The sequence below is a fragment of the Ammospiza nelsoni genome, chromosome 26 (genome assembly GCF_027579445.1).
Source record: "Ammospiza nelsoni isolate bAmmNel1 chromosome 26, bAmmNel1.pri, whole genome shotgun sequence".
NCBI lineage: Eukaryota > Metazoa > Chordata > Aves > Passeriformes > Passerellidae > Ammospiza > Ammospiza nelsoni.
The window spans coordinates 5,227,571-5,240,278 of NC_080658.1; the positions used below are offsets into that span (position 1 = coordinate 5,227,571).

General features: G+C 52.0%; 1 protein-coding gene across 1 annotated transcript in view; it reads right to left on the reverse strand.

Annotated features, from left to right (window-relative positions):
- Window positions 1–780: 780 nt before the first annotated feature.
- SCN4A (sodium voltage-gated channel alpha subunit 4) overlaps window positions 781–12,708 on the reverse strand; it is a 42,580-nt gene continuing 30,652 nt past the window's right edge. The window contains exons 18-25 of the mRNA XM_059489135.1: window positions 10,835–11,008; window positions 10,064–10,186; window positions 9,563–9,841; window positions 7,790–7,843; window positions 6,183–6,320; window positions 5,560–5,664; window positions 4,596–4,866; window positions 781–3,813 (exon numbers count right to left, since the gene is read on the reverse strand). Of these exons, the coding sequence (XP_059345118.1) occupies window positions 2,624–3,813; window positions 4,596–4,866; window positions 5,560–5,664; window positions 6,183–6,320; window positions 7,790–7,843; window positions 9,563–9,841; window positions 10,064–10,186; window positions 10,835–11,008 (2,334 nt within the window). The 3' untranslated portion in view covers window positions 781–2,623. The remainder of the gene's footprint in view (window positions 3,814–4,595; window positions 4,867–5,559; window positions 5,665–6,182; window positions 6,321–7,789; window positions 7,844–9,562; window positions 9,842–10,063; window positions 10,187–10,834; window positions 11,009–12,708) is intronic.

Here is a 12,708-nt window from a genome sequence, read left to right on the forward strand (position 1 = left end):
AGGGATGCCCACGTGCTTGGCAGACACTGGAGGGGTTTTTATGGGGTTGTGGGGCTGCAGATGGAAGCTGGGCTGCTGGAGGTGCCTGGGAAAGCCCTGGGAGGTAAAAGCAGGAGTGGGGCACAAACTGAAGAGGGTTTGCAGTGACAGTGGCCAAATCTGTGCTGCCCAAGGGCTCCCTGGCACCCCTGAAAATGCACTGGGAGGCTCAGTCACCCCTGTGCTCACAGCATGACAGGGATTGCAGGGGAACCTGGTGGCCCCACGGGGAGGGTCCCACATCCCCATGCCTCCAAACCCTCCTCTGTCCTTGGTGGAGCCCACAGCAGCGTCTCCTGTGGCTCCCGGTGAGCACCGAGGGCTCCAGGGGATGGGATCATGAGCAGAAGCTCTGGGAGCTGGGCTGGAGGTCCCAGGGGACAACCTGGAGGTTCCTGTGCAGGATGAGACCCCCAGGTCCTGCTGAGGTTGGCTGAGCACAGGGAGCCAAGGGAAGGGGTGTTCACCCCTCCCAGCACAGGGGTGTTGGAAGGTGTTGCTTGTGAAACAAATCTAAGTTCCCTCTTAATTCTTCTCCAAGGAAACCTAGTGAAGGGAATTAAAGGCAATTTAAAGGGGGTACAGCTCCTTTAAAAAAGAATACAATCTCTACAAGCAGATAAATATTGACTTCTCAATTATACTGTGGGTCCTCATCAACAAAGTGTGTTAAAGCTCTGCACTACAAAAATATATCCCCCCCTCAAGATGCCCCAACAAACTTGGTACCATAATAACAGATCATTTACAGTTGTTTATTGTAAGAAATGTACAAAGAAAAACGGCTTTAGCTCGCACAAACCCTGCTCTGGGGCATTTCCCCATCCCCGACGACACAAACGTAGAAGCAGCATCGATTGTGAACTGCGGGCCGGGCGGGGGCTGCCGTGCCAGGGATGCTTCCCATGGAAATGCTGGCCATGAAAAGTGGCTCAGCACCGCTCCCAGCCAGCCTGGCCGTGGGGCACCTGGGGTGGCAGCGCCCGAAGCAGCCCAGGAAGAGAAGAGAATCATCTGAGTACAAAAAATCAGAGTTTTTGGCTACAGGAACAGCCTTGCTTGAACTGGAAGAGGTTTTGGTTCATGTTTGTTTTGATCTCAAGAGGGATTTTTCCCCTTTTGAAGGCAGAAGGTGGTCAGAGGTGAACTCGGGGCCTTTTGCCCATTTTTCACAGAATCACAGGATGGTTTGGGTTGAAAGGACCTCAAAGCTCGTCCAATGCCACTCCTGCCGTGGGCAGTGACCTTCCACTGTCCCAGGGTGCTCCAAGCTCCATTCAACCTGGCTTTGGACACTTCCAGGGCCCCAGGGCAGCCACAGCTGTGCCTGGGTGATTTTCCTTGATTTACTTTCATTTTTGCTCACCTGTGTAAAGAGCAGCAAATCCCTTTTCCCCCTGGGAAAACGCTCCTCTGCCTGGAGGTTTCCTGGTGAGGACCTGCCTGGCCCATCCAGAACGTGCCACCAGGGCCTCTCTGCAGCCCCAGCCCAGGGAAGGATGCTCTGCCTGAGGATTTTGGGATTCACACCCCGATGGGATCGTTTATTCCATGCAGCCACCTGGGGCTTGGGTGGGATTTCGGGGATCCCTAAGGCAGCTGATGGAAAGGATCATTCAAACATCTGCTCTGATCCCTGGGGGTACATCTCATTAATTAACACGAACGAAGAGGACATTTGGAATGCCAACCAAGAGCACTCCAGTGGGACGGTTCCTCTTGCAACAGGGCTAGGAAGAAAACCCTGGAGAGTTTTGTCCCGGGGACTGGGGATTCTTGGAGGACTTTTTCCAAATCCTATCTTTGCCCATTGCTTTCCTGCCACAAAACCTGGATGGAAATGGGAAAACACAGTAAAAATACTGACTATAAATAGTGTTTACATTCGTCCTATAGAGATCTGAATGATTCCTGCTTTCAATGCATATTCAGAGACTTTGAAAACCTGATATTTAACCCTGAGAACAAATTTGCAGATGCTTTGCTTTGGCTTTGCAAACCAATTTTTAAGACATAATTGCACTTTCTCTTGTAATTAACAAAAAATAATCATCAAGCTTATTCAGAGGTTCAAAAGAAAGGTGCTGCTTTAAGACTTTGGAGATTTTTGTTCACAAAATCTTCTGTTTTCCGTAATTATTCTTAATATTATTTCACTTGGCTCATCTTTACTGGTTGCTTGGCTGCACTCTGGAAGAATAAAATACAGGAAAATCTCTTAATTGTGAAATAACATTAATAAATAATTACTTTAAGTGAAAGGACAACCATACTCTCTGTTCACGCCTGAAAACCATCGTTACCGTGATGAGATGATTTCAAAACTAACTTGTTTCTCTTTCACCGACAACAGATTTCACATTTGAGTTCTCATAGGAAAAAGAATTTAACTCTTTTGCAAGTGCAGTGGGCTGTAAAACCCAGGATCAGGAGGAGATCCTGCTTTGAAATTCAAGGTGGTTGCTTGAAATGTCTGAAATTAGCTCAATATCTAAGATCTAGAGATCTGTGCATGGAAGAGCTTTGAACAGGAGATACAAATGAAGTCTCTTCAGGCTGGGCCAGAGGTGGAACCTCCTCATGGTTACACCAGCGACTCTTTCACCACGTGTTCCTTATGCCAAACCTGTGCTTCCTCAGGAGCATCCTGGGGCGTCTCTGAGCTGGGAATGGGCTTGAGGCCCAGGGCAGGGGCTGTCTCCACATCTGTCCCAGAGTTCCCATACATCTCCTGCATTTTGGTGGCGATCAGCCCTTCCTTCTCGGGCGCGTCCTCGCCCAGCGTGTCCTGGCTGTGCCTGTACATGTAGGAGGCCTGCTTGACCGAGCGCCGCAGGAGGTACCTCCGGAACGCCCTCTGGATCCTGGTAGCACACACCTCCTCGTGCTTCCTCTTCAGGGTGGTGGTGATGGGCTCATAGGAAACCTTCGAGGGGTTGGCAGCCATGAACTTCTCCTCCATAGTGGCCTTCAGGGCATCCATCTCGCCCGAGTCTCCCAGCACTTCCTTAGTCAGGGCAAAGAGGATGTCTAGGCAGTGGATTTTGTCCCCAGCAACCATTGGTAGATCCATGGTGATGAGTTTGATCTTGTTGGGCTTGGGAACTCGAAGTGGCTCCTGCAAGGTGTCCACAAAGTCAGACAAGGTGCTGTAGGCGATGAACTGCGTGGCGTCAGGGTCGAACTTCTCCCAAGTTTCATAAAACATTTCAAAATCATCTTCACAGAGGGGCTCGCTGCTCTCCTCCGTGGCCACGCTGAAGTTCTCCAGGATGATGGCGATGTACATGTTCACCACGATGAGGAAGGAGATGATGATGTAGCTGCAGAAGAAGAAGATGCCGATGGCGGGGTTCCCACAGTCTCCCTTCACCGAGCTCCCGGGGTTCTCCAGCTCGGGGTCGCAGTCCGGGGGGCCGCTGTTGAGGATGGGGTTGAGGAGCCCATCCCATCCCGCTGACGTGGTGATCTGGAAGAGGCAGATGATGCTGTTCCCGAAGGTTTCGAAGTTGAAGATGTCATCGATCCCCGACTCCTTCTTGACGTAGGCGAAGTTGGACATGCCGAAGATGGAGTAGATGAACATGACGAGGAAGAGCAGGAGGCCGATGTTGAACAGGGCGGGCAGGGACATCATCAGCGCAAAGAGGAGCGTGCGGATGCCTTTGGCTCCTCGGATCAGCCGCAGCACGCGCCCGATCCTCGCCAGCCGGATCACCCTGAAGAGCGTGGGGGACACAAAGTACTTCTCAATGATGTCTGAGAGGACGATACCTGTGGACGGATGAAGGGCAGATGAGTTTGATGTGCCACCAATGGGAGGTGAAGGGGAGATGCTTGGCTCCACCTGGGCAGACACAGAGAGGTGAGGCCACCCCAATGGCTCCTCCCGTGACAGGGAAAACATTAAAAAAGAACCTCTGGGCACAGACCCAAGGGTTAAACTCTGGCTGCTCTGTTTCAGAGAAAGAGAACATCAAGGGAAATAACAGCAAGGAGTGTGGCAGCAGCTCTCTGGCCACAGAGAGAAACACAACTTTCCCAGGCATCATTCTGGGAAAAGGCTTTGAGATCAAAGAAAAGAATAAGAAACAATTCTTATCTTAACTTGCTGCACCTGGTGTTGTGAACATGTAGAATATGTTATGGAGATTTGTTTACCAAAGGGTGGTTCCTTAACTAGCCAATAATGATGGTGTTTGAATTAGAGGACCAATTAAGTCCAACTGTATCGTAACTATCTATAAGAACAATAAGTTTCTTAATAAAGATTATTATTAATCAACTTTCTGTGAATATTAAAGTCTATACTAATTATTACCTGGCTGGGGCCCATTACAATGATGGGGAGGAGCAGAGATATCCCTAGCCCCTCTGCCAGCCTGGAATGGCCTCACATCTGTCATGTCCCAGGGTCCTGCTGGCTTGGCCATGCTCAAAGGATGGGTGCAAGCAGGGTCCAGTGACAGGCCGGTGGGTGTAAACTGGTGAGACCACTTCCACCCATCACTGTCCTGTGGGATCCCTGAGGGACTGGTGGGAGCAGCAGGACTCACCAAGGATGGAGAGGATCACCACCACAAAGTCAAAGATGTTCCAGCCCACAGTGAAGAAGTAGTGGCGCAGGGCGAACATCTTGAGCACGCACTCGCCGGTGAAGATGACGATGAAGACCAAGTTTATCTTGTAGAGGACAGAGGTTTTGAGCTCGCTCTGGTCATCTGTTTCCACCATCATGGTCACCATGTTCAGGCAGATCAGGATCATGATGGTGATGTCAAACACTTGCTTGGTAACGAAGTCAAACACCTTCCCTTGGATTTTGTTCTGCAGTGAGGGACACAAGGGCGACGATGGAGCACCAGAGAAGAGGTGGGGACACAGGACAGACACAGCAAAACAAAAGCACAGCAGAAAGAGAAGAAGGAACCATATTTACAGGTGTGGGAAACCTCAGGGCTGTGGCCAGCATGGCTCTCACAGCCCCCAAAGTTATGGGGGGAGGATTCCCAGCACCTCTCAGGATGGAGCACATCTGGGAACGCCACAGCCAGGAGGAGTGGGCAAAGGGCACAGCCACTTGCTAATGACACCCACAGCTAATAGGGCACAAATTAACACGTGGGAAGGACCTCCCTTGTGCAGGGCTGCAAAACCCAAATCACAACTGAGAATGTTTTGGCTGGACCAGGGTCCCTTCTGGGGCATTGAAAGCTGAGCTTTCCCTGAGAGGAGAGAGAGCCAGAGAGGAGCTGAGAGGCAAACCAGGAAAAAAACCCAAATTCCTGCAAAAGAAACCCCATCACTGCCCTTGCCAGCAGACCAAGGGATAAAGGGCAGACCCAAAGGAGGTGGCATGATGTCAGCCTCTTCTGAAGCCCCAGCTCTTGGCCAGGTCCTGTCAGAGGAACAACAATGGGGCAAATGATCTTCCCTGGACCCTTTTTGTTCCCTTAGGGACAGCTGGTGGCTTGAAGTGTTCCCTGTGTGCTGCCCTCCAGGAGGATGAGCCCAACGTACCGCTGGCCTGGGGATGGGCTTCTGGGGTTTCTTGGAGCCCAGCTTCTTCATGGCATTGTAGTATTTCTTCTGCTCTTCTGTCATGAAGATGTCTTTGCCTCCAAAGTATAAAGGGAATCACCACTGTTAGTCTTGGGAATTCTCTTCCCACCAAGTGTGTCTGACCCTGTCCCTCCCCACCAAGTGTCTCCAGCCCCAGAGATCCTGCTGGGAGCAAGGCATCCTCTCTGTGTCCTGCAGTGCCTGCTCAGCACCACCAGTGTGCTTGGCCCTGCCCACCCTCCTCCCCTGCTCTGGGCGGGCAGTCCTGACCTACTGGCTTGGAAGGAGAAGTTGAGTCTCAACCTCATGCATGGGAAAATGATCCAGGTTGGGAAAAGAAAATAAAAGTGATGGCCCAGGCAAGTGATGGCCCAGCCTCCCTTTGCTTCCTCCCTCTGCACCCATAAATGAAGTCCTCTGTAACTGCTGTGACCAGGACACAAAGCTCCACGTGCTGTTTGCCCAGTGCAGGACACCACTAATGGATAAGAATCCTGGGATCCATCCCAGTCCCACCACCCCGCTGCTGTGCTGGCCCCCTGCAGCCCAGAGCAGCCCCTCAGGAGCCAGGAAATACTCATCTTTTTCTTCTGCTGGTTGAAGTTGTCGATGATGACGCCGATGAAGAGGTTCAGGGTGAAGAAGGCCCCGAAGATGATGAAGATGACGAAGTAAATGTACATGTAGAGGTTGATCTCGTACTGTGGCTGCTCTTCAATCTGGCCAGGAGAGATGGGAAATGTGAGGCTGACCTTGTCCCAAAAAGGTGTCCCCAAGCCCCCAGACAGGGGTTTGTGGCGTTTGGACAGAGCCAGGGCGTGGCTGCTTCAAAACTTTTGGCTGTGTGTTCCCAATGGGAGCAGCGCCAGGAAAGGACATCCCTGTGACACTGACTGAGGGACAAGGACATGCTGCCCCACAGCATGGGCTGGGCAATGGGAAAGGATGTCCTTTGCAGTGATATTAATGAGCAGATGAGTTTCTTCCCTATAATCAGCATTCCAAGGGCTGAAATATATCTGAGAGGGGAAAGGAAAAGTGGATTAATTTGTCACACCAGCACAGCTGGGTGACAGGCCCAACATCCTTGGACAATGCTCCTCATCCCAAGGAGCATCCCTTAATTCCACTCTGTGTTTGACCAGAGACACCCCAAGGTGACCCCATTGGCTTCCCCCATTTTTGAGGAAAGCTCTGGGCAGAACAGGGAGGTTTTTCTCCCAAACCAGCTTTGCCCCAGGTGGGGCAGAGGCCTGAGGGATTTTCAGAAGGTGATGAAAGGGAGCTACAAAAAGGGCAATGAAAATCACTCCTTTAGGTGTGTGGGGTGACCCCCAGTGTCATTGGAGAACAGTAGGAAACCCCTTCTGCTGTGAGGACACTTTTGGGGGGTGGGTCACAGTAGGAACAGCCTTTGCATGTCACTCTTCAAACACTTGGGGTTTTTTAATAACTCTTTGAACCCCATGGCTGAATGCTGGCTGCTCTATTCTCATAACCCACTGATTGCTCAAGGCAAGCCAGGTATTTTCTCCAGGATGGGATGAACATTCCCAGCTGGAGGGGTCCCAGAGGACACCATGTCACAGCAGGCAGAAGAACGAGCCCTCCAGATTGGAGCAGTGGGGGTATAATATAATATAATATAATATAATATAATATAATATAATATAATATAATATCAGGGGATTTTGGCCCCTGGAACTGAAGCTGAGTGGAGCAGACTCAGCCCCAGCTGTGGGGTGGGGTGGGAGCCCAGTGTGGGGCCAGGCTGCAGGTGACAATGACAGGGGTGACACAGGGACACATGGCTGCCCTCTTTGAGGCTGTACACTTCAGCAGGGAGATGTTGTGGCTGCCCAGGTGTCCAAGGCTGGGTTGGACAGAGCCTGGAGCACCCTGGGATAGTGCAAGGTGTCCCTGCCCATGTCAGGGGGAGGCACTGGGTGGGCTTTAGGGTCACTTCCAACACAAGCCATGCTGGGATTCCATGATCTGATACATTTTGGGGGTTTCTCCACCCTGTAGCCTTCATGTCCTGGCTGAAGTCACGGGTGGGATGCAGCACCACAAGGCAGAGCCAGAGGTGATGCTGTAGCCAAGGATCCATCCCAGCCTCAGCTCTGGGCTCCTGTTCCCAGTGTGCCAAGGGGAATCCAGCCTGGAGCCAGCCCTGTGTGTCCCTCACCTCACGGGAATCCACGGCTGCATACATGATGTCCATCCAGCCTTTGAAGGTTGCCTGTGGGAACAGGAATGGTCAGACCTGGGGTCTTTTCCAGTACAAAGGATTCTGTGATTCTGTGGCAGTGGAGAATGTATTTTCTGGGAGTTGTTTGTGGCTGGGAACAAAGGGAAGGTGGTGGGGGCATGTCTGGGGTTTAGCTCAGAGCATTCTGGCTTCTCTGTGGGAATGGCAGGAGAGGAATGGATGTTGAATCCACAAGAAAAATGTCCCAGAAATATGGAAATTCCCAGGAATATACACGGACTATTCTGGGGCGGAGGCTACCAGTGACTTTCCAAAACACCACTGCAAACAAGGCAGAGAAAAGAAGTAATTGACTCTTTTCTCCCTTCTGCTCTTGACTTAGAAGTCATTTTCCCAAAGGCAGAGCTGTGCCAGGGCCAGCTGACTCCTTTCCAGTCCCAAACTGTGCCGCCTCCATAGCCCTGAGTTCCACATCCTGCCTCTGCTTCTGCTGAATTCCCATCCCAGCACGGTGGGGGGACCACACCAAGTCTTTTACAGGGTCTCCCCTGCATCTCTTACAGCCTTTGGCTGCTGATTTGTTAAACAAAAGGTCTGCACATTTTGTTTCCTGAATCTGATGGAACAACAAGGCTGAAGAGGAAGCTGAATTTAGAAGCAGAGTCATCAGCTGGGGTTGTTTTCCGATTCTGCAGCCACCAGTTCCCCTGGATCTGATGGGAGTAGCCCCAGCCTGCCCAATAATGGAGCCCACATCTATATTTTTATCAAAGCTGTGGGGAGCAGTTCCCCTTTGCTGCCTGGCCCAGCTGTGGGGAGTTCAGTGGAACCCCAGGGGACACGTGTGTCCTTTTTCCAGTCGTCACCCGCCCCACGCACGGCCCCACAACCCATGGCTGGAGCAGAGTGAACTTTCCAAAGGGCTGCAGGGGTACCAGAGCCTCCCCTCCTGACTCCTGCACCCCGTGCTGGGCAGGGGCTGCTCTGCAGTGTCAGCCTTGGTGCTGCAGATGGGTGCAGCAGCTCCCTGGTGAAACCTTCCCCACCTTCTACCCCATCCCTTTTCCTCTAGGCTAGGAGTTTCCCTCCTTTCCTAAGGGGCTTTTTGGTGTTAAAAACCAGTATGCTGGGCAGGGGCTGCTCTGCAGTGCCAGCCTTGGTGCTGCTACTGATGGGTGCAGCAGATCCCTGGTGAAACTTTTCCCTTCCATAATCTACCCTGTCCCTTTTCCTCTAGGCTAGGAGTTTCCCTCCTTTCCTAAGGCTTCTTTGGTGTTAAAAACCAGCCCATGCTGGGCTGTTTTTAAGTGCCAGCCTTGGTGCTGCTGCATCCATCTGCAGCAGCTCCCTGATGAAACTTTCCCCATCTTTTACCCTGTCCCTTTTCCTCTAGGCTAGGAGTTTCCCTGCTTTCCTAAGGGGCTTTTTGGTGTTAAAAACCACCCTGTGCTGGGCAGAGGCTGCTCTGCAGTGTCAGCCTTGGTGCTGCAGATGGGTGCAGCAGTTAGTTCCCTGGTGAAACCTTCCTCATCTTCTACCCCATCCCTTTTCCTCTTGGCTAGGAGTTTCCCTCCTTTCCTAAGGGCTTTTTTTTTTTTTTTTTTTTTTTTTTTTTTTTTTTTTTTGTGTTAAAAATCAGCTTTGGAGCTAAGAAGCAGCTAAGAAACCCCATCCCACACCAGCCCTGATGCTCATCCCACTGCCCTGCTCCACACATCCTGGATGGTGACACCCGATGTCATGACGTACCACCTGCAGCAGGGACAGGTATCCCAGGCCCACGTTGTCGAAGTTGACCTTGACATTGACCCATCTGACCTCGTTGGTGTGGAGCAGGGCCATGCAGTCGCTCTTGTTGTTGACCACGTCGATCTCGAAGAGCTCCCCGGTGGTGGTGTTGACACACCTGTAGTACTTCCCTGCAAATAGGTTCACCCCCATGATGCTGAAGATCAGCCAGAAGATGAGGCAGACCAGCAGGACGTTCATGATGGAGGGGATGGCACCCACCAGGGCGTTCACCACCACCTGCAAGGACAGAAAAGACCTTGGGGGACCTGGAAGGGACCTTCATGTCCCCATGCCCAACGTCGCCCTCCCCAGCAGCACTGAGTGAGGTCAGACTGGACCAAAGGTACCTTAGCATTGATCCCACCAGTCTGGAGCCCCTGAAAACCATCCATGATGTGGAGGACTGCTGAGGGCTCTCATGTCTCTGTCAGGGCCGGCAGCACACGGGGACACACTCACCCTCATGCCCTCGAAGCGGGACAGAGCACGCAGGGGTCGCAGAGCCCTCAGTGTCCGCAGGGATTTGATGGCTCCCAGCTCGGAGTATCCCAGCCAGTTTGCTGTCAGGCTGACCAGGGACACCTGGAAGGAGCAGCCCAAGTGATCAGCAGCACCTCAGGTGCAAACACAGCTGCAGCTCCTGCCCTTCCCTCTCTCCCCAGTCCCTCAGGTTGGTGAGCATCCTCTAGCCCTGGGACAGAGACATTGAGTCCTTGGGGTTCCTGGTGACCAGACACCTCAAGGGTCACAGAATCCCAAAATAATTTGGGTTGGAAGGGACCTTAAAGCCCACCCAGTGTCACCCCTGCCATGGACAGGGACACCTCCCACAATCCCAGGCTGCTTCAAGCCCTGTCCAGCCTGGCCTTGGGCACTTCCAGGGATCCAGGGGCAGGATGATACCTCTTGAGTGTGAGGTTGGAATTGATGTGAGGCACAGAAAGGACAGATTGCTCTGTCATGGACCATTTGGGAGACCCTGTGTCCCTTCACAGCTCTGCTGGGCCTGGTGGAACTGCTGGGCCTGGTGGAACTGCTGGGCCTGTTCTTGGCTTGGGTGTAAGACACAACGGTTTGAAAGGTTCCTGCAACCAATGAAGTGTTCCATCTTGTGGGGGACCATTATTCCAAGTAATGCTATTAGCCCTCATTCCAGAGCCACCCTTCTATCCTCTAAAATACAATCTGGGTTCATTTACAGCAGCCCCCAAAGCCCTGCACATCACGTACATCCACGATGAGGAAATCCAGCCAGCACCAGGCATTGGTGAAGTACACCTTGAAGCCATAGGCCACCCACTTGAGCAGCATCTCGATGACAAAGATGTAGGAGAAGACCTTGTCTGCGTATTCCAGGATGGTGCGGATCACCTTGCGCTGCTCAATGTAGATGTCCTCAAAAGCCTGCAAGGGGCACGGAGCTCTGTGACAGCCACATCCTTCTGTGGGACCCCATGGAGTCTGTGACAGCAACATCCTTCCACAGGGCTCCATGACAGTCCCATCCTTCCACAGGACCCTACAGAGCTCAGTGACAGCCCCATCCTTCTGTAGGACCCCATGGAGCTCTGTGACAGTCCCATCTTTCCATGGGACCCCCAGAGCTCTGTGACAGCCCCATCCTTCTGTGGGACCCCATGGAGCTCTGTGACAGTCCCATCCTTCTGTGGGACCTCAGGGAGCTCTGTGGCAGGGAGTCCCATCCTGCCATGGTACCTATGGCATCCCAGAGCACACCTTTGCGGCATCTCCCTGCCTTCCTCTCCCATGGATACACAGCCCAGAAGCTGTTGAATCATCCAGGGATGCAAACCTTGGAGCATTGTTGAGCTTTGCTTCTCATCCAGGTTCAGAGGAACAGAAGGTCCCCTGATCCCAGCCCTGCTTTCCAGGGCTCAGGAAGCTGGAGCCCAAGGATGGCTGGTCCATGAGGAGCTGATCCCCTGGGGTCCAGCTCCTGCTTGGCTTTGTGGGGTTGGCCCCAAAGCAGAGCTTCACTGAAGCCAAGGTCCAGCTGCATCCTGCTCCCAGGTGTCTCAGCTCAAAGCCAGGATACCAACCCACACCTTGGGATGCTTTGGGAATTTTGAAAATGCCCTGAGTGCCACACCCACGTGTTGAGTAAGCACTGGAGGTAGGGGTGTGGTGACCAGGTGCTGCACAGCTGGGGTAGCACAGCTTTCAATTCCTGCACCAGCTACAACCTCAGACATCCCCAAACCACCTCAGAGCGAGCTGCAGACATGTAAAGTGTGTCTGAAAAGCCTCTCAGTCCCTCTGTTCTCCTTCCCTCTCTCTTCACCTCCAAACCTGCAGAGATATTTGTATTTCCTGGGTTAAATCCAGCCCAAACACTCAGAGAAGAGCACCAGGCAAACACTGGTAATGAATTAGGTTGTTTTAAAAGAACACCCAGGTTCTGAGAGGGGGCACCAGGCACTGATGGAGGTGCTGAACAGCAGAATAAAAAATATGAACTGTTTGTCAAGCACCTCCTGACAGCTGGTGATGGAGGTGGTGAAATGAGGAACCACATGAAGCTCCATAAATGGTTCAGATGGTTCATAGTTGGCATCAAGAGCAGCAGTGGTGGCTGTGGGCAGTGGATCCCCTTGAGCCATGGACCACAGCCTGTGGATGATGGTCCAGGAATGCTGGGGAGGGTGACCAGGGCTCCTGGAAGGTGTTAGAGCTGAGCCAAATGGGGTTTGAAATCAAACATCTGCCCACAGCTGGATTATTGGGCACAGGAGATGCCCAGAGCCTGGCTTTTGTAAAGTGTTTTACTAAGAGCAAGAATGTCTGGCACTGGGCTTGATTTTTCTGTTTGTTATTTTGCTTTTTATAAAACATTTTTATTTCCAGCACTGCCACAGAAGCCATTCTGCCGATTTTTATGCCTCCAAGGGTAGCTGAGATATCTTGGGTGTCCAAGAGTTTATTAGACCCGGCTTGAAGAGGTAAATATAACACCCTCTGTCGGGGAAGATGAAACAGGAAATCTTTATAAATATGATTGTCTGGCAAAAGATTTTGAGAATATGGAAACTATAAGTGAGATTGAAATGAAAGCAAGCTTTGAGATCCCTCAGTTACTGAACAAC